Source organism: Electrona antarctica, assembly GCF_951216825.1.
Source record: "Electrona antarctica genome assembly, chromosome: 23".
NCBI lineage: Eukaryota > Metazoa > Chordata > Actinopteri > Myctophiformes > Myctophidae > Electrona > Electrona antarctica.
In genome coordinates, this window is record NC_136804.1 from 6,011,701 (window position 1) to 6,034,200 (window position 22,500).

At 44.6% G+C, this 22,500-nt stretch overlaps 1 protein-coding gene across 1 annotated transcript in view; it reads left to right on the forward strand.

Annotated features, from left to right (window-relative positions):
• celsr1a (cadherin EGF LAG seven-pass G-type receptor 1a) overlaps window positions 1-22,500 on the forward strand; it is a gene marked incomplete at its 5' end in the record, with an annotated part of 145,363 nt that overhangs the window by 39,519 nt on the left and 83,344 nt on the right. Inside the window, 5 exons of the mRNA XM_079494179.1 lie at window positions 1-49; window positions 863-1,151; window positions 7,875-8,097; window positions 13,318-13,433; window positions 16,930-17,018. The exon at window positions 1-49 is cut by the window's left edge and continues 337 nt beyond it. Coding sequence (XP_079350305.1) covers window positions 1-49; window positions 863-1,151; window positions 7,875-8,097; window positions 13,318-13,433; window positions 16,930-17,018 — 766 coding nt within the window. The remainder of the gene's footprint in view (window positions 50-862; window positions 1,152-7,874; window positions 8,098-13,317; window positions 13,434-16,929; window positions 17,019-22,500) is intronic.

Genomic DNA, 22,500 nt, shown 5'->3' on the forward strand with positions numbered 1-22,500 from the left:
GCAGATCTACCTCAACCGCACGCTGCTGCGCCTCATATCGCTACAGCAGGTAAACATGCCGCCGCGCGCTGCCGCGCGCTAGGGCCACCGCGGCAATGCGTTTTAGACTAAACCTCCAAACTCCAACTTTTGAAATTGGGTGGTTTGTCCCCTATTGATTAGAATGACGAAGTCAGACGGGAAAAATAAACTCCATTAATGGTCAAAAACCGGATTCGGGTAAAGTGATACATTCAGCTTCGATGAGGCGGTATTGCGTTGAACAGTAATATTATTGGAAATAGATATTTTGGGACATGGCTGCTTTCAGGCAGCCCGCCTGCAGTGGTGGAAAGTAACTAAGAACATTTATTACATGTTTGAGGTATTTGTACTGTACTTTACTTGAGTATTTCCAATTTCCAGTACTTTTACTTCTACTCCACTACCTTCATTTTAAAACTTTAGTTACTAGTTACTTTGTAGATTTTGATTATAATTACAAAACATTATTTACCCACTTCAACCCTACATTTCGGTCATTTGAAAATGGCCGATCTACAAGCTCACAATGTGTCGCATCGCGACGCATTGTGAGCGGCTATTTGTGAGCGGCTATTTGTGATCGGCTATTTTCAAAAGATTTTTATACATTTTGAACTGGGACATTCTGCATAATGAGTACTTTATACTTTTGGTACTTTAAGTACACTTTGATACCAATACTTTAACTCAAGTAATTTTCGATTACCACACTTCTACTACTTACTTGTAACGGAGTAGTTCTTATTGACACTTTTACCTAAGCAACAAAACGTGCGTACTTTTTCCCCACCGTCCCCTCCCCCCACCCCCCCCCGCCCGCCCCCTCCCTGGCCACTAGGTGCTGCCGTTCGACGACAACATCTGCCTGCGCGAGCCCTGCGAGAACTACATGAAGTGCGTGTCGGTGCTGAAGTTCGACAGCTCGCCGCCCTTCATCTCGTCCGACACGGTGCTGTTCCGACCCATCCACCCCATCAACGGCCTGCGCTGCCGCTGCCCGGCGGGCTTCACCGGGGACTACTGCGAGACGGAGATCGACCTGTGCTACTCCGGGCCGTGCCGCAACAACGGCAAGTGCCGCAGCCGAGAGGGCGGCTACACCTGCGAGTGTCAGGAGGACTTCACCGGTGAGTTGGTTTGGCTACACCTGCGAGTGTCAGGAGGACTTCACCGGTGAGTTGGTTTGGCTACACCTGCGAGTGTCAGGAGGACTTCACCGGTGAGTTGGTTTGGCTACACCTGCGAGTGTCAGGAGGACTTCACCGGTGAGTTGGTTTGGCTACACCTGCGAGTGTCAGGAGGACTTCACCGGTGAGTTGGTTTGGCTACACCTGCGAGTGTCAGGAGGACTTCACCGGTGAGTTGGTTGGGTTGTGTCGTCGTCCTCAACAACCGGGACCCCCTGACCTTTTCATTCAACTTTTGTTTATTCTCGAAATTACACTGAGTGATCAAACTCATTTTCAGCGTCGTCGAGTAATACAATGTCATATAGAAAAAAAACATCACGATACGTCAGACGATCGGGAAAAGAAAAAGAAAAAATATACATGTGAATTACATAGGTTTACGAATAAAAAGCTAAGACAAATTTCAAAACGATCTCAAAACAGTTACATACTGTATTGTGGGGGTCTGTGTGCTCACCAAGGTTTTAAAACGACTCAAGGGTACCAATGTGGTCAGTTTCAATGTCGTTTGCAGGTCATTCCATGTATTAGGGCCACAGAATCTACATATCTACCAAGTTCAGAGCTTACTTTTGGTACCTTGAATTTGGGGAAACCACTTGACCTTTAGGGCAGTGGTGGAAAGTAACTAAGTACATTTACTTACAGTAAGTACAAGTTATTTGTACTTTACTTGAGTATTTCCAATTTCCAATACTTTTACTTCTACTCCACTGCATCTCAGAGGCAAATATTGTACTTTTACTCCACTACATTTATTTAAAAACTAGTTACTAGATTTTGATTATTATTACAAAACATACCGTAAACCACTTCATCGCTATATACAGTTCGGCCATTTGAAAATAGCCGATCTACAAGCTCACAATGCGTTTTAATCTACTCACCCCGGGAAGCATCGGGGACGTTATTGTTTGCGTCCCATTCCTTCAAGGTGAATGGACAGTCCAAAAAGGAGGAGAATACGTGCTGTTCAACATGAGCTGAGTTCACACGCAAGGCTGAGTTTTGGGTTTGAATTAGCACTACCGCCTGAGCGGGGCCCAGATGATATGTTCAGAGCAGGGGTTCTCAACGTTTTTGGCCGGGGACCCCCGGAAATGCTTTGGCAATGTCTCGGGACCCCCGCCCCGCCCCCTCCCGACCCCCAATATAAATTGACTGCTACAATAACCTTAAACCATTTTGGGCGGGAACCCCTTTTGGTGTTTTAAGCATTGTTATAATTTAGCTATTGAAAAATAGCAGATCTACAAGCTCATAGCGCGCCACCGAGTGGCGCGCTACGAGCTTGTAGGTCTGCTATTTTTGAAAAATCACGATTTTTTTTTTTTTTTTTTTAATCTTTTTTTTTTTTTTGAAAATAATTTGGGGACCCCCTAAAATAATTTGGCGACCCCCCGAGGGGTCGCGACCCACGGGTTGAGAACCCCTGGTTCAGAGCACCTTATCTGAATACAAATGTGGAACCAGTGAAATACTTTGCACAGCACGGCACCGTTTGCTTAGTTCACGTAGTGGAAAACAGCTTTTGAATCAAGATCAAGAAGGTTTTATTTGCCACTAACTTATACAAGTGCAAGCAGTGAAACGCTGTCGGGACTTGTTTCGCTAAAGATTACTCTGAGAGCTGTGATGGAGTTTATAAACTGACTGTTGATACAGTTTAGCTGCTGTTAATCATCTCTTCTCTCTCCATCATCTCTTCACTTTTTGGCTTCTTCTTCTTCACCATGAAAGAATGAAACCCAAACAAAAAAATTGTCCCTTGAATTCATGGCTTCACGGGGCGAGTAATTGATAGGACATTTTTTCATTTTAAGAGTTTAAACTACTCCTCAATGCTGGCCCAGTCTCTGCTAACCTCACCAGATTTAGCACGTTTGGCACGCTAATTCACACACATCCGCAGGCATTTGGAAATAGTTTTTTAATCGCACATGAGTCAATGTTTTTCACACGGATCAGCCTTGTATCATTCCTCGATCCCAACCGCCGGTGCGTCGCAGCTGTCAGATGTTTGAGTGCCCATTGTAAGTACGTTAGCACCCTCATGCTAATTAATGCTTTAATGAGCCTCTGCACGACTGTACTGACGACTTGTAAAAAATGTCTCCCCCACCCTTTACTGGTAGTTTGTGGTTGACCCTGACACCAAACTAGTGCTGAAAAGAAAATCATGCTGTGTGATTGTTACACACGTGCATGTGTACGCGCGGTCGCACGCATGCTCGCACGCACGCACACACACACACACACACACACACACACACACACACACACACACACACACACACACACACACACACACACACACACACACACACACACACACACAAGGATTTATGGCTGTATAGAAGTGTATGGAATGTTGTCTAGCCGGCCAAGCCGGATTCATCCCACCTCTTTGGGCCGTGATTGTCAGCATTTAATCTTCTTTAGTGGCTCAAAAAACCTAATCTTAATTCTCCCACCATGAACAATCTTGATATGGTCTCTGTCGGGGAGGAAACCTCATGTCCAAAACTGTTACTTTTCAGGATTCTAATTCCAAAGTATAGCAGAACGTATTTCGAACGTATGATCTGCTACTTTTGTGCGAGACTCTGTAGTGGGATCAAGAAGGACGTTAATATAAGGACAAAACACACAAAGTTACAATATGGAGATAAGAGGTTTCCCCACGATAGCATGTGATTTTTTATCTCTAGTCCATATCGTTCAAAATGGAACCCCATCAATGACCCCTCGGGGGTCCCCCGAACCCCATGTTGAGACCCAGCGAGCTCTAAGCTGTGGGAAGAAACTCGGAAAGCTTTCAGCATGGCCCCATTGAAGCCTCCTGTCAGGAATATCCCCCCCCCCCCCACGTCAACGATCTTCCCTCCTGTATTTCCTCCCTCCAATTTCCATCTGATACCTGGCTGTCTCCTGGCTGCCTCCCTTAATGGACCCCGGAGGCACGCCGACAGCCCCCACCCCCTCCACCCTCCCCCCCAAAAAAATAAAAACACCTCCCCAGAAACCCCCTCATCCCATCATCTTCTATTTACACCCTTATCTGATGTAATTACCTGATTATATCTGTCTCCGTCACTCACTCAGCCACTCCCCCCCCCCCTCTCCCTACCTCCGTCTCTCTCTCTCTCTCTCTCTCTCTCTCTCTCTCTGTGTGTCTCTCTCTCTCTCTCTCTCTCTCTCTCTCTCTCTCTCTGTCTCTCTCTCTCTCTCTCTCTCTCTCTCTCTCTCTGTGTGTCTCTCTCTCTCTCTCTCTCTCTCTCTCTCTCTCTCTCTCTCTCTCTCTCTCTCTCTCTCTCTGTGTGTGCGTGATTTCCCACCTTTCCACACTGTCTCCCTATGGTCCCTTTTTGCCTTTGAAGGTCACAGTTCAGCTCCAGATAGCCGAGGAGGCCATCCGGGACCATTATGGTGGCCGATGACAGGCCGAGGGGGAGGGGGGGGGGGGGGGGGAGTCGGGGGTAGGTAGGGGGGGAATGCTGTCCTCTCCTTGGGTTTCCGACATTATGGGGGGAAACGGATCCTTCCTAATTCCTTTCTGGAGCGAGGGGATTACGCCGAAGAGAGAAGGGCCATTACCTGGTTCCAATGCAACCGTGTGTGTGTGTGTGTGTGTGTGTGTGTGCGTGTGCGTGTGCGTGTGCGTGTGCGTGTGCGTGTGTGCCGGACGGTCGTGACTCGCACCACAGGTCTTGTCAGGGTCAGAGACATGGATGATGCCTGATTTATTCGTCGTTCAACTGATTCAGATCAGCTATTTTCGGTGCATAAATCCAGCATAACTATAACGTGTTTTATAGCCAAACAAAATGTTGCTTGGCTAATGGGAGAGTTTGCATCAGCAAAGGGCCAAGACACTGGGGCCAACGGATGCTGACAGACAAAGCCACCGCATTCCCACAAAGCCCACGATGGAGTCCAGCGGTCACTTAGTAGAGAATCCTCCTACATCTATACCGCAGCTATAGGAAACCCAGCTAGACGTATTATTGCGAACGCAGTGATTGCGAACGCAGTGAGCATTTACTATGAGACCCAGCAGATCACGTCTGTGTGTCTGTGTGTCTGTGTGTCTGTGTGTCTGTGTGTCACGCTGTAACACCACCCGCCCACCACCAGAGGGCGCAGCTGTATCACACACAAAAACACACACACACATGCACGCACGCACACACACACACGCACGCACGCACGCACGCACACACACACACACAAAAAACTTAACTTAAATACAAATTAACTTAAAAAAAAACTTAACTTAAAAAAAAAACTTAAAAAGGAAAAACGCACACACAAAAAACTTAACTTAAAAAAAAACTTAACTTAAAAAAAAAAACTTAAAAAGGAAAAACGCACACACACAAAAAACTTAACTTAAAAAAAAAATTAACTTAAAAAAAAACTTAACTTAAAAAAAAAACTTAAAAATGAAAAACGCACACACAAAAAAAAATTAACTTAAAAAAAAACTTAACTTAAAAAAAAACTTAAAAAGGAAAAACGCACACACACAAAAAATTTAACTTAAAAAAAAACTTAAAAAAGAAACACGCACGCACACATACACACACTAAAAAAATAACTTGAAAAAACATTTAATTTAAAAAAACTTAACTTAAAAAAAACCTTAAAAAGTACGTAATTTATTCTAATTGTTGTTATTGCAATTTACGAGCTGCGTTCGCTTCCCGCGTTTGCGCGTCTTACTTGTGATAGTACTGGAGCCAAGATGGCTTCCGCAGGACAATCAATATAGAACGCACTCAAAGCCACTCCACCCTGGAATCATGGTTGTCTAGGTTACATTAACGTTAAAGAACATGCTCCTGCCGAGGCCCTTGAGCAAGGCACTGCTCTTATGGCCAGAGATCGACTGAATGTAGATTGAATACATCATCTAATGATCATTGCGTATAGAGAAGCGTGAGATCTATTTTGTAATCTTTAACAAACTAACAATTCATCTGATCGGTCAGAGGGGACAGTCCAGGATTTAGAAACAAATCTGAAATCGGTTTAAAGAGAGTGAGATTATGTGCGGTCAACTCCCAGCAGACTGCAGCCATGTCAGAGGAATCATGCGGGGGCTGCTATTGATTTAAATATTGATTTGCTGCTATTGATTCGCTAATATCGATTAGCTGCTATTGGAGGAATGCTGTGAGGTTTGTCTTCCGTTTGACTTCACCACTGATTTATGTGAGCTTGTTATGTCTTTTTCTCATTTGTGTTTCCCTTTCTTGTTGTTCCTTTGTTCTTCTTCTTCTTCTTCTTCTTCTTCTTCTTCTTCTTCTTCTTCTTCTTCTTCTTCCTTCTCTCTCTCTGTATCCCTCTCTCTCTCTCTCTCTCTTTCTCTCTCTCTCTCTCTCTCTCTCTCTCTCTTTCTCTGTCCAAATATGGTCACAGTACCGTGCGTGCGTGCGTGCGTGCGTGCGTGCGTGCGTGCGTGCGTGCGTGCGTGCGTGCGTGCGTGCGTGCGTGTGGGCACTGACTGTGTTTCTCATAAACAGGCTTTCATTGTAAGCACTCAGCACTGATGTTTAGTTTGGGAGACTTAAACCACGGGTGTTTTTGGACGGTCGGGACATTCTTTTTTAAAGCCGCTAATTCAGTTTGAATCTGACCTCTATGTCTATCTGTTGCTACACATCTTTATGGGCAAAAACACCAAAGTCAGAATTCCTCCTCAGTGTTACTGTAATGTAACCTTCTAACCTGTTGAGAATGTACAAATGCTTGTTTGAATTAGATTTTAGATTAAATTTAGCCATAAAGTCGTCCGACACTGCTCAGGGGATAAATTACATTTTGATTGTGTCAAACGTCTAATAATATAGGACACAGGATATAAATGTTTCAATAGGAGAGAAGGGAGACCAAATACAACCACCCCCATGATATTGTACAACGTCACATTATCTCATATCCTTTATATAACCATGGTTATTGCATAACCTCCAGTTAACTCGTCATGTCAGGGCTTTCATTGATTACGTTAGCTCCTCCACACAGCGTTTGTTTACTTCCGGGTTCACGTCTCAGGACCCGTGGGGCCTTCAAAATAAGGGTCTTCACTGAAAAAGCGCTGGCAGTAGTGGAATAATTAGTTAATTAATTAATTAATACCTGGCAGCCGAAGTGTTTTTTTTTTTTTTTTTAATGTTCTGTTTATTTATTTATTGTTTTTTCCAAATATAGAAGTAAATTCAGAGTAACAAATACAAAAAACTAAAACACACACAACAACAAAACACAAATTCCAAATCAAGACAACCAAAGAACATTACAAAATATATATATATATATATATATATATATATATATATATAATAATAATAAAAGATATAGTCAATATACAAAGCAGTTCATGGTCACAAACATCATCCAGACAAGACAGGTTGGCCTATTCAGGTTCAATCGGGGCCGAAGTGTTTTTAACATACTTGTGTACATACATAAAAAAAAGTCCTGGTCTTATTTTAATGAATACAATAATTGTTATTTTAACCTAAGTGTGTATGGCAGAGTATGTTAATGCTATAGCACCCTGCAGTGGTGGGAGGGAAGGGTCTCTCTTGGAGGTCTTATCTATTCTGTGCAACAACAAACAAAAACAAAACAGTTTCTCCTCCCATCCACAAGGGGAGCACTGTGAGGTGAACGCGCGGTCCGGCCGCTGCATCGCGGACGTCTGCAAGAACGGCGGGAAGTGCGTGGACCTCCTGGTGGGCGGCTTCCTGTGTCAGTGTCCCTCGGGCGACTACGAGAAGCCGTACTGTGAGATGACCACGCGGAGCTTCCCCGGACAGTCCTTCATCACCTTCAGGGGACTGAGGCAGAGGTTCCACTTCACCGTCTCCTTCATGTGAGTCTACTGCTAGCAGAGAGGGGGAAGCATTTCACTGTGACACCATGGGGATATGACCACTGATGCAATGTTGGTGTTTTTGTTATTATACTTTATTATTTTCTTTCTTTCTTTCTTTCTTTCTTTCTTTCTTTCTTTCTTTCTTTCTTTCTTTCTTTCTTTGAGAAACTTGTTGCAATCACCCATTGCAACAAGTTTTTATACCTAGCAATGAATAGGCTAAACACCCATTCAATGTTGCTGATATTTGTTAAGTTAATAAGTGATTTTTCCTCAAAAGAATTAGGATTGTAAAAAAACAACATCAACTTATAAACCACATTCGAAGTCAAACAAAACATCAATTAATGTTTTGTATTATTTAAAGGTGATACTCGGTCGCCAAGAACTCAGTTGAATGCTTTCACCTAAATCTCTCAAAGTCTTTCTGCCAAGGAAATGTCTCATGTATGCTGCGCCTCTCTGTGAGTCTTTCTCTGGCCTGCTACATGGATCTGTAGCAGCGTTAGTCTTTCTCTGGTCTGCTACATGGATCTGTAGCAGTGTGAGTCTTTCTCTGGTCTGCTACATGGATCTGTAGCAGTATGAGTCTTTCTCTGGTCTGCTACATGGATCTGTAGCAGTGTGAGTCTTTCTCTGGTCTGCTACATGGATCTGTAGCAGTATGAGTCTTTCTCTGGTCTGCTACATGGATCTGTAGCAGTGTGAGTCTTTCTCTGGCCTGCTACATGGATCTGTAGCAGCGTGAGTCTTTCTCTGGTCTGCTACATGGATCTGTAGCAGAGTCTTTCTCTGGTCTGCTACATGGATCTGTAGCAGAGTCTTTCTCTGGTCTGCTACATGGATCTGTAGCAGAGTCTTTCTCTGGTCTGCTACATGGATCTCTAGCAGCGTGAGTCTTTCTCTGGTCTGCTACATGGATCTGTAGCAGCGTGAGTCTTTCTCTGGTCTGCTACATGGATCTGTAGCAGAGTCTTTCTCTGGTCTGCTACATGGATCTGTAGCAGCGTTAGTCTTTCTCTGGCCTGCTACATGGATCTGTAGCAGCGTTAGTCTTTCTCTGGCCTGCTACATGGATCTGTAGCAGTGTGAGTCTTTCTCTGGTCTGCTACATGGATCTGTAGCAGCGTGAGTCTTTCTCTGGTCTGCTACATGGATCTGTAGCAGCGTTAGTCTTTCTCTGGTCTGCTACATGGATCTGTAGCAGCGTGAGTCTTTCTCTGGTCTGCTACATGGATCTGTAGCAGCGTTAGTCTTTCTCTGGTCTGCTACATGGATCTGTAGCAGTGTGAGTCTTTCTCTGGTCTGCTACATGGATCTGTAGCAGCGTTAGTCTTTCTCTGGTCTGCTACATGGATCTGTAGCAGCGTTAGTCTTTCTCTGGTCTGCTACATGCTCTGTAGCAGCGTGAGTCTTTCCTCTGGTCTGCTACATGGATCTGTAGCAGAGTCTTTCTCTGGTCTGCTACATGGATCGTGAGTCTTTCTCTGGTCTGCTACATGGATCTCTAGCAGCGTGAGTCTTTCTCTGGTCTGCTACATGGATCTGTAGCAGTGTGAGTCTTTCTCTGGCCTGCTACATGGATCTGTAGCAGAGTCTTTCTCTGGTCTGCTACATGGATCTGTAGCAGCGTGAGTCTTTCTCTGGTCTGCTACATGGATCGTGAGTCTTTCTCTGGTCTGCTACATGGATCTGTAGCAGCGTGAGTCTTTCTCTGGTCTGCTACATGGATCTGTAGCAGCGTTAGTCTTTCTCTGGCCTGCTACATGGATCTGTAGCAGCGTGGGGTAAACTGTCATTTAGGGAGTGCGAGTGTCGCGTAAATAAACACTGTTTTTTCAGACTGGGCGTGTTGGGACAAGAGGCCACTTTTTTTCTTTTGTCTAAATCCCTCCCTGCTCATAAACACATGTGAGCGCGTGCACGCACGCACGCACGCACGCATGCAAGCACGCACACACATGCCTACTGTATGTACTGCATCTATGCACATGCACGCAATATAAAAAATACTGGGTTAATTGTTACATAACATTCTACTGTTTTACTATACTGTACATTTTGCAATTAAAAGCAGGTCTGTCTGATCTATGGTTTCTAGTGTTGCACTGTTGACAGCTAAAACGTGGGGGTGGTTAAGGTGGTCATTGTGGGTGGAGTTAAGTACCTATTGTCCCTCCCATTGACACACCAGCTATAGGTGTTGAAATGTGAACATTCAAAGGGGATTTTCTCAGCTTTGGGTAAAACAGCACAATCATTTTAAAATGGTCATATCTCCTTCAAATATTTCATTGAATGATACATCATATGAAAGCTTACATTCTGTACTTTAATAATCTGTAAAGACCCGGTCACATATGTGCAGAAATTGTGCACAGTACACATACTGTAAACACATGCAAATTTGCAAGAGCCTCACCGATATATTGGTGCAATAACCGAGAAGACTCGTTGCCCTCTTTGCTTAAGCCTCGTCTTACGGACGACAAGCAGCAATTGGCCAGCTGACCTCAGTGATCTGGAAGGGACATATACATTTAGTAGCTCAGAAATATAAATTGGCGCTGACCCATTTAAAGATTTAAAAACAAACTTAAAATTGATCCTAAAACGTACCGGGAGCCAGTGGAGTGAGGCTGAAATGGGGGTGATGATGTGTGACGTGTTTCCGGGTGCCTGTTAAAAGTCGAGCAGCAGCATTTTGCACTAATTGTAGACTAGCGAGAGGGAGGCTTGGGTGATAAATGTCAAGGTATGAGAACACAGCGACAAGCCTGAGACTCCAACTTGTCCAACATGTACAACAACTACAGCAGGTAAAGGAGTATTTCACAAACCGGTGGCCGAGGTGAGACTGTATATTTTCAACTTGGCAGTGTTGTCTGTCAAAAAGGAATTTGTGCTTATTTTTAATGGCACGCACACACACACACACACACAGTCACACGTGTGCACGCACACACACACACAGATGCAGTAAATATTATGTCCGAAAGTGTGTTATACATGTACACATTACTACTCCCATGAACAGTGATTGGTCACACGCACACACACACACACACACACACACACACACACACACACACACACACACACACACACCGCGCCACGGTGAGAAAAAGGTTGTTTCGCAGAGCGGTGAAAACAGGAAGGGTCGTGCGATGATTCGTTCTTATCAGTGTTTGGTTACGGCCGTCCTGACTTCCCGTCAGGGCTGCCCGCTCCGCTGTCTGCCCAGTGACTCTTCTGCCCTCTGCTATTAACTCAAACACACACACACACACACACACACACACACACACACACACACACACACACACACACACACACACACACATAGATAAATACACAAACTCTGGACGTTAAAACACGCACGTGAGTAGTTGTGCACGTATACCACTACAGAAAGATAGACGCGCGCGTGCACAACTGCACACACACACACACACACACACACACACACACACACACACACACACACACACACACACACACACACACACACACACACACACACACACACACACACACACACAGTCACACACACACATACACACTCCTTCTTAAAGCCAGGGTCCAGGGAGCTGTTTCCTGCACCGGGTTATGTTTGCATCCTGCCTTTCCTTCCAAGTGACTTTTTCTTCCCCCCTGAAGAGCTCGCAGGTCCTTTCATCACGACGCGGCTATCTGCGGGACCCTCCCTCCGCCCCTCGCCCAACCCTCTGTGTTTGACTTGGAGAGGGGAGGCAGGGAATGTGACGGGAAACACTGGCTATACAACACAAAGACAAACTGTCACACTTCACGTAAAAAACCTGCTTTCTTGGGAAGCTGATCTAAAATGTTCCGCGTTGGTTCTTCCTGTAACAACGTGCCACTTAAGTTCAAGTCCCCGCTAGAAGTGCTGTAGCGACCGCGCGTCTTTTGGCGACTCTTTGTCCACAAATTTAATAACATACTATACAATATAGTAGTTGGGTATAGTGGTCAAAATCTGTACTCAAGAAAAGGTATTGATACTTTAGAATAGCAATATGACTCACTAAGTAAACTATATTCATCGAAATAATTTCCTGATTAAGAGAAAGGCAGTGAAAAGGCTACTCGTGTGATCATAATGATCTGATTTATTGTTTCAACAATCTGAATATAATAAAAACATCCACGTGCAAATTCAAATACATACACAAATACACAAGAATAAATGAAGTCATTACAAAATAACAGTGCGTGGTATGTCTACTCTGTACAGGTTAACAGGTTAAATAACAGTGCGTGGTATGTCTACTCTGTACAGGTTAAATAACAGTGCGTGGTATGTCTACTCTGTACAGGTTAACAGGTTAAATAACAGTGCATGGTATGTCTACTCTGTACAGGTTAACAGGTTAAATAACAGTGCGTGGTATGTCTACTCTGTACAGGTTAAATAACAGTGCATGGTATGTCTACTCTGTACAGGTTAACAGGTTAAATAACAGTGCGTGGTATGTCTACTCTGTACAGGTTAACAGGTTAAATAACAGTGCGTGGTATGTCTACTCTGTACAGGTTAACAGGTTAAATAACAGTGCGTGGTATGTCTACTCTGTACAGGTTGACAGTTTTAAATAACAGTGTGTGGTATGTCTACTCTGTACAGGTTAACAGGTTAAATAACAGTGCATGGTATGTCTACTCTGTACAGGTTAACAGGTTAAATAACAGTGCATGGTATGTCTACTCTGTACAGGTTAACAGGTTAAATAACAGTGCGTGGTATGTCTACTCTGTACAGGTTAACAGGTTAAATAACAGTGCGTGGTATGTCTACTCTGTACAGGTTAACAGGTTAAATAACAGTGCGTGGTATGTCTACTCTGTACAGGTTAAATAACAGTGCGTGGTATGTCTACTCTGTACAGGTTAACAGGTTAAATAACAGTGCGTGGTATGTCTACTCTGTACAGGTTAACAGGTTAAATAACAGTGCGTGGTATGTCTACTCTGTACAGGTTAACAGGTTAAATAACAGTGCGTGGTATGTCTACTCTGTACAGGTTAACAGGTTAAATAACAGTGCGTGGTATGTCTACTCTGTACAGGTTAACAGGTTAAATAACAGTGCGTGGTATGTCTACTCTGTACAGGTTAACAGGTTAAATAACAGTGCGTGGTATGTCTACTCTGTACAGGTTAAATAACAGTGCGTGGTATGTCTACTCTGTACAGGTTCGCCACCAGAGAGAGGAACGCGCTGCTCCTTTACAACGGCAGGTTCAACGAAAAACACGACTTCATCGCCCTGGAGATCATCAATGAACAAATCCAACTCACCTTCTCTGGAGGTGAGCCATGTTTGTGCGTGCGCGTGTCTGTGTGTGTGTGTGTGTGTGTGTGTACGTGCGGGCATGCGTGTGTGTGTGTACGTGCGTGCATGCGTGTGTGTTCACTTACTGTAAGTGTTGTAAGTACCATTAACATGATTTCAAGTACACCAGATTAGCTGCAAAGAACAGTTGCATTTTGCAGAGTGCTGAGCAAATACCTTTTTATCGGTGTGAACTTTAAATAATTCACACACTGACTTTCATGTGATCAAGTGTGTGTGCACCTGTGTGTGCACCGAGTGTGTTTCAAACGTGTGTGTGTGTGTGTGTGTGTGTGTGTGTGTGTGTGTGTGTGTGTGTGTGTGTGCGTGTGTGTGTGTGTGTGTGTGTGTGTGTGTGTGTGTGTGTGCGTGCGTGCGTGCGTGCGCGCGTGCGTGCGTGCACGTGCACGTGCACGTGCACTAAGTGTCTGTGCTATCATTAATCAGTCTGGAAGCTTCATCTCGGAGGAAGCAGCTGCTCACAACGCAGTAGAACACACCCATCCCTCACACACACACACACACACACACACACACACACACACACACACACACACACACACACACACACACACACGCGCGCGCACACACACACACACACACACACACACACACACACACACACACACACACACACACACACACACACACACACACACACACACACACACACACACACACTGAGAGAGAGAGAGAGAGAGAGCGCACAGGTCTAGGGGTCAGTCGGTGCAGTACCTAATCTGGAGTGAGGCTCTCCTCGTTTTCCAAAGCATCCACAACAGGGAGGACTCCAGTATAGTAACATAACTGGTGCTCCTGTTTCCATGATGAATATGTCTGAATATGTGGGTTACGGAGTTCACCATTTTTAGGATTATGATTAATGAGCACAGAGCCATCAAACATGGCGTGTTTTTCTTTCTCTTTCATTCCCCCTCTATTCTCCGATGCAGGTGCAGATCAGTCAACACTAGACTGTCAGCCATTCAGTCAGTCAGCGCCGGCGTTGCCAAGTCCAACTTATTTAGTAGCGACTCGGGGGCTCGTGTCTCACTTTGTAAATATTGGTCGTTTGCGTGGTTGCGTTTCCTTTTTGCGGGGATGTTTAGAAACGGCGTGGTTGCTTATTTGGGCTTCCTTCCTTCCTCGTTTAAACCAGTGGTTCTCAAACATTGTCATGTCAAGGAGCTTGTAGATCGGATATTTTCAAATAGCAGGTGTGTATATAGGGTTCAAGTGGCAAAACTGATTCCATTATTAGCATTATTAGCTCATTTTTGCAGCTTGTTACTCTCCCTAAATCTGGCAACAATGTCAGTCGGTCAACAGTCAATTAAGCTTTGCTCCCACCAAATGCTGTGCATCATTGCATCCACCCTCAATCATGGCTCGTATAGACTTATTTACTATTCATTCATTTGAGATCAGTTATGTAATGTGAACACTTTCATAGAAATATAAATAATAATAACACGTTGCATATCATTGTACATGAGAGTAATAGTGTATTTTGCACCACAGTGCACTACTGCATGCGGGGCATTATAAGATTATAATATTTGGCAAGACTAAGTTATAATTACAGCATGTTTTAATAGAGCAGAAAAACATGCCCCAAGCTAATGTTTTTATTACATATTATGTGCAGGAGGATGCTATACACGCACACCGGTCTTAATCCATTCTGGGCGGGAACCCCTTTTGGTGTTAGCATTATGTTATGCTTTAGCTATTGAAAAATAGCAGATCTACAAGCTCATAGCTTGTAGGTCTGCTATTTTTGAAAAATCGAAGAACGACTCACATAGAAACATAGCTTTTTCAGAAAACTGTCAGGATGTAGAAGACATTTGTAGAATCTGATCTCAGGTCAGAATGGGTTAATAGTGGTACCAGCTCACGGCAGAAACATCTGAAAAGATGAGTCTTAAAAGGACAAAACACACACTGATAGCCAAAGTGCCGATTTATTTATTAGGAACGCAGAGTAAGGCCTAGTTCACACCTACACAACAAAAGTTCGGTCCGTGTGTGATGCCCGATTGCTTTTTGATTGCTGCTCCAATTCATTTTCAATGGGAGTCACATGGTTTGACCAAACATTTTTGTTTGATGAGGGGGGAGCAATCAGCCAACAGCGATCAAACACAAATGTTTGATCAAACCATGTGACTCCCATTGGAAAAGCATTGTGGTGGCCCAAAAAAACAAAAAAACGACCAAACATTGCTTGATTGGTGTTTGGTACGTGTGAATGAGGCCTAAGGAAACCAACGTTTCGGCAGATGCAACTGCCTTCTTCAGGGTATTTATTCAGAGTTTATTACTTACTATACCGACCAACAACTCCAACAATTCACCTACTCTCAAAGAGACACACAAGCATCACTTATTCACTAATGGACGCATGCATGCAAGTCACTTGTTGTAGCACACACACACACACACACACACACACACACACACACACACACACACACACACACACACACACACACACACACACACACACACACACACACACACACACACGCACACACACAGGAGCATGCATGCGCGCAGACATATTGTATATACAATTTTAGTAATACAATATTTGTTGGCACACTGTCACACTTGTTAAGTAAATGCTACACACACACACACGCACGCACACACACACACACACGCACACACACGCACACACACACACACACGCACACACACACAGTGTTGTTGTGTGATATTAGCTGGTTTGCGGGGCATGGAATCTGTGCCCAGGCTAACTCTGCCCTTGGCAAACACTCACTAAATCCTGCTTAAAGCTGCAGCCATTGTGCTCTGCAATCTGCTCAATGAGAGCATTGATACTGCAGCTAACGCTGGCTTTCTCCACAGCTTGATTTATGAGCACTCTGTGTGTATTGTGTGTGTGTTTGTGTGTGTGCACACGTGCATGCATGTTTGTTTGTGTGCATGTGTGTGTGCGCGTGTGTGTGTGTGTGTGTGTGTGCGTGCGTGTGCGTGCGTGCATGTGTGTATGTGTACTGTGTGTGCGCGCATACGTATGTGTCTGTGTTGATGTGCCTGTGTGTGTGTGTGTGTGTGTGCGTGTGTGGCATCACATTTGCCCACTCTCTTTCCCTTTTATGGTAACCTATGAGGACATGGGATATTTAGGAGACGGATGCCATTTCTAAAATTGCCAGTCATGTTGTTTTATCACCGTGTTATTTAAGCACTTGAACCCTAGCATATATTACACCATTCCCATTGAAGTGACTCGTTGATTTATTCTCCTCTGCACTGTTTTATTTTGTCCCTCTGTTCCGCTCTCTCTCTCTCTCTCTCTGTCCATCGCTTCGTCTCGTTCTCTCGTGTCTGACATTCCTCCATCTCTCTTGTTCCTCTCACGCTAATCTCCTTTCTCTCTCTCCCCCCTCTCTCTCTCTCTCTCTCGTCTCCCCGGTGGCTTCGTCCATCCCTCTGTCCAGGAGAGACAAAGACCACAGTGTCCCCGTTTGTCCCGGGAGGGGTCAGCGATGGCCAGTGGCATTCTGTCCAACTCCATTACTACAACAAGGTAAGGAGGTCCACATCCACACACTGCCCGTGTCTGTTGACTTGGGCTCACGCAGGTGAACGTAAAGGGAGACGTTGGTTGGGTTTGAAGACGCACAACATGCCACGAGGTTCTTGTCAAACAGCTGAAAATCCCAACTCTGTGCTGTGTGTGAATTAAGCATTACAGTGAGGCTTGTGTTTTGGTCGTTCGCTACTGGGATTGGTTCTTCTCCATTAAGCATTACAGTGAGGCTTGTGTTTTGGTCGTTCGCTACTGGGATTGGTTCTTCTCCATTAAGCATTACAGTGAGGCTTGTGTTTTGGTCGTTCGCTACTGGGATTGGTTCTTCTCCATTAAGGGATGTCTCATGATGACGCAGCGAATCCCAGGCCTGGTCCTTATAGCGACCCTTAGAATGACTGGTTCCCTCTCCCGCTGTACCAGTAAGCTTATTTATTTTATTTTATTTTGTAAACTAACATGTGAGGTTTCCACCCGACAGAGAGTGACTGGTAAGGTAAGGCCATTATAAAACCATGAGTGGCCATTGCCCCTCTGTCACGCACCACTGTCACTGAACGTAGGACAGGGAACAACTCGAGCAGTCATGAGATTTGTATTCCAGGGCGAGATCAGAAGATACCACCCGAAGTGAATGACTTTATTGGGTGAAATCCCCCCGACGACACTAGGAGGAGGACAAGGGCTTTGTCCTGTTTTTTTTTGCTGGGGAAGTGGACTTGGCCGGCGGTCAAATTCCATCTCAGTGTGGCGGCGTCAACTCTCGTCAGCCGACCGGGGGAATGGACGCGAGCTAACAGCTGGTCCCCCCCCAGTTGCTGTCCGGCAGGGCCCTATAGTGAGGTATAGGAGGGAGGGCCCCCGCTGTCTGAACTGCTGAACTAATCCTCAGACACTCTGCCATGCTGTTGTTCAAGCCTCCATACTGTTGGTCACTGCCGTATAGCTGCAGTCAGTGTACGCATGTTATCACAGCGCTTCGGGGGCAGCTTGGCAAGGAAACTGCATCCGATAAGCGCGTTCAATAGCTCAATATTGCCCACGGTAATGATTGCTATAGAGCGGTGGTTCTCAAAGTGGGGTCCAGGGACTCTCGTGGTTCCCTGAGGGGCTTCTAAATTGACCCTTACAAGTCTGTAACTAAGTTTATACAGTACGTGGAACCAAATGGATTTGGTTCCATTTGTATGCTGTAATGCCAATTCCTTCCAATCAGGAGAGAGATCACATGCAGGATACGGTTGATGGGGGAAGTCATTAAATGAATAAATGAGCAGACAAGATTTGAATTGGAACGCAGCGGAACTGAAGCTGACGAAGTCCAAAATTGGGACCCTCAGACATAGTAAGAAATAGAAAGAAATATCTCTAGTTCTTTATCTCTCTATCTCTCTCTATTTCTCTAGTGCTGCGGCTGTTGCTCTTGAACCGTCCTGAGCGGAAATGTAGAATTTAGAAAACCCAAGTGGTTCAGACAGGGTGAACGGGGAGGTTTAACCCATTTTGGGCGGGAACCCCTTTTGGTGTTAGCATTATGTTATGCTTTAGCTATTGAAAAATAGCAGATCTACAAGCTCATAGCGCGCCACCGAGTGGCGCGCTACGAGCTTGTAGGTCTGCTATTTTAGAAAAATCGAAGAACGACAGAAAACTGTCAGGATGTAGCAGACATTTTTAGAAAATGGGTTAATTCTCTCCCATCAGTGGATATTTCTCTCCGCTTGCTGCACCCATGGGGTTTTCCCCTACTCCTTTGTTTTCTGAGAAGACGTTGATTTGCCGGCGTAGGGTTTCACTCCGCGGCTATCTCCTGGGAAGACAGCAGCGAGACCTACGTATCGCAGATCATTGATGGAAGTAGGTGTGGTCAGCAAGCAACACAGGGAGCGGTTGTGAACGGCAACGTTTTGACTGCTGTCTGGGGTTAGCGAGTGCACGAAGCTAACTGGATGTTAATAATGCACACAACATTGTCTTTTTAAAGGTAGTATTAGTGATCTTTGGTTCAAATTAGTGTTAAATAGCTCTATATTATGATAGTACTTAATAATACTTAACAGCGGCCCCCAAACTTTATTGGCTTTATTTTACCTCCTGACCTAGCTGACGCACCCCCCAGCGCTAAGTCTCGTTGTATTTGGCAGAAAATTATACATTTTTGAGTGGTGTAAACCACTCCTACAACTGGCTTTGTTGTGCAGAAAAAATGAGCATGGTTGCTATGTTCACCCTGTTCACCCGGGTGTGATTTCTACAACTGGCTTTGTTAGTGCAGAAAAAATGAGCATGGTTGCTATGTTCACCCTGTTCACCCGGGTGTGATTTCATTACGTCAGACATGATTTCATTACGTCAGACAGGCTATATAAGACCTTACACCACTCAGTTCACACAGGTGTGATTTTTTATATGATTATGGCAAATAATCACAGAATGTCACTGCACTGAGAGACATGCAGCTGTTGTATACTCTCGCAGCTGCTCTGTATACATCTCCCGGAGAGTGTGACTTGAACAAACTATCAGTTTGTTACTATCAGAATATAGTGCTTTAACATTTTAAACAAAAAAACATCACCTTACTTTATACCTTTAACTCAGAGAGAGTGTAGAAAACATACCCTGAAAGAGTTACTCAGCATTTTGCAGTGTAAACTGTACGGGCCTGCCCAGCCAGGCAGTTCAGTTGACCCTGCCCGCAAAGCTCTGGACTGGTGGAAGCGAACGGGGGGTAAAAGTGCAAGCGTTTGGGCTAGCCTGACTTCTAAACAGCACAGGTTACACTAGTGCAGGAAGCTAGCTCGGCCCTCTTTGTGTCTTGTGTGACAGTGAATTATGCTATAGCTTCTCCTTAAACCTACAGCGGAGCCAGCGCATTCTGACTCACGGGTCAAAAGTTTGTCAGCCTACATACCAGGCCGTGTGTGGCGCTGAGTTTCTGGTTAATTTAAAGGTGGCCTAAAAGTGATATTCCTTTGGTTTATAACCACTTGAACCTCATATGGTTGTGGAGTGGAGGAGTCCCTCTGGGCTTCCGTGCAAGTTTATTTTCTGTTATTGTGGGGAAAGCTTTCGCAAGAAAATAGCCAATAACAAGCTCAAAAAGTTGTGAGCTTGTCCATCAGCTATTTTCATGCAAAATCCATTTGTATTGGTTACATTTGTACACTTCCAGGGATAAATGAACACAGAGGGCTCCATTTTCGTCACCGCTAAACCCCTTATCCCTAAACTTCTTTGCCTTTTTTTACTATTTTGAAAAACATTTTGAATAGTTCAACTAGCCAATCTACATTGACACGTTGTGAGCTTGTAGACTGGCCATTTTAACTATTCAAAAATGTTTTGTAAAATAGTAAAAAAAAGGCAAAGAAGTTTAGGGGTAAGGGGTTTAGCGGTGACGAAAATGGAGCCCTAAGTATTTTACTGTGTGTCTATAAAGCCATCATTCCCACGCGGGTCAGCTTGCCATTTCACTAAGACCAATCTTCAAGGAAGAACCATGATTATTTCACCGCATATATCAAATGTCTCCTGCGCGGGTAATATCATATGAGCGGAGCTTTATTGTAGGCAATTGCAGCCGGGTGTCATTTTCCGACAAACTTCCATGGCTGCCAGGCATTAACACAACAATGCCAACCAGACAGACATATAGATATAGAGCTATACATACAGTATATACTACTGTACCTTACATACTGTACCCTACTGTAACTGTGTTCAACGAGAACGATTGCTATGAAGTGAATGACAAAGCTATCTCCTACTCTGTCTTTAATCCATTTTGGGCGGGAACCCCTTTTGGTGTTAGCATTATGTTATGCTTTAGCTATTGAAAAATAGCAGATCTACAAGCTCGTAGCGCGCCACCGAGTGGCGCGCTACGAGCTTGTAGGTCTGCTATTTTAGAAAAATCGTGAAAATGCGGCATTTACGATATTTTTAGAATATCAGGTCTCAGGTCAAAATGGGTTAAAGGTGGTGTGATCTTGTACTGTTACTTCTATGACGGAGCATACAGTACGCATTACAACGTTGCGAGTTAACCTCAAGACACCCATTTTTTTTATTTGATTAGCCGCAACTGTGTCGCTTGTGTTTTACCCCGCTGAACTGTCTGGGAAAACAAACCACAAAATCAGCCCAGGGGTTCATGTCCTTTTTTAAGTACAGCAAGTGGCACACCCGTGTGAACAACGTTATATATAAAATCTTAAGTGCGACTGACTTCTCTTCATGTGATCTTCAAGAAACAGCACATTATTCGCCACCAACACAAGCTGTTGTGTTTGTGTCGTCCAGCAACGTCTGTTGCATTCTTCAGGGAAAGCTAACACTCTTAACTGGAAGCCATGTGCCTTTTTGGGGGAACAGAGATTTGTACATTTCTCCCACAATAGACGCCCAGCCCAACTCTCTCTCTCTCTCTCTCTCCTTGTCTTCCACTCTCTGTCTCTCTCTTTGTCTCTCTCTATTTCTCTCCACCCTACCGCACGGCGAACGCTGCGACATCATTGGCCCGTATACCAAAGACGTCGGCGGTGTTGTGTGTCGCTGCTAGTGTTTTAGACCTTGTTAGGAAGCACCTCCATGTTAGCCAAAGACACCTAGGGAAGACAATGTGCGTCTACTCACGTTTCACAACCTTGTTGGTCTCGTTGCGTTGCATGTGTGATCCATCGCAGGCGGCCTTTGACAGCCTTCATCAACAGGCCTGCACTGTTACCACGTTACCTGCAGGGTACCTGTCTGTAGCCATTGTCTGTGGTGCATGTCAATGGAACCACCTCCAAAACAAGATAATTATGTTAGCGACAATAGGCCAAACCATGTAGTACTTTGTTATTGTGACGACCCGAGCTATTGTTTGCTCGCTTTGGCACCGAAAATACCCCATGTTTTGTTTCATTTTGTCTGCTGGGCCTGTCGTGTTGTTTTGTAAAGATGTCGCGACGGAAACCAGGGGATTACTTTTCAACCGCTGCCGTGTCTAAACACCTTTCCTGGTGGTTTGGTACTTTTCCTGTCTTGTGTCAGGGACCGCTGCGTGTCATTGTTCCGGTCCATGTTGGTCTGACCCGCACCGTTACTAACCCTATCCCTCACCCTGACCGCATCGCGACACGTTGTGCTGCTTGTAGATCGCCCATTTTTGAATAGCCAAAAACATTGAATTGGGTTAAAGTATTTCAACTGTTCCTCATTTTTCGGTGGACTCCCTGGAACCCCCCCAAGGTCTCGTGTAGCTCCTCTCGGTCCCCAGAGTGAGTACCAGTGCCTTAGTCTATTTGTTCCCTTAACCCATTTAGGCCTGACCTCAAAATTTAAAAAAAATCTAAATCCTCCAGTTTTCTGAAATAAATATTTTCACGATTTTTCAAAAATAGCAGACCTACAAGCTCGTAGCGCGCCACTCGGTGGCGCGCTATGAGCTTGTAGATCTGCTATTTTTCAATAGCTAAAGCATAACATAATG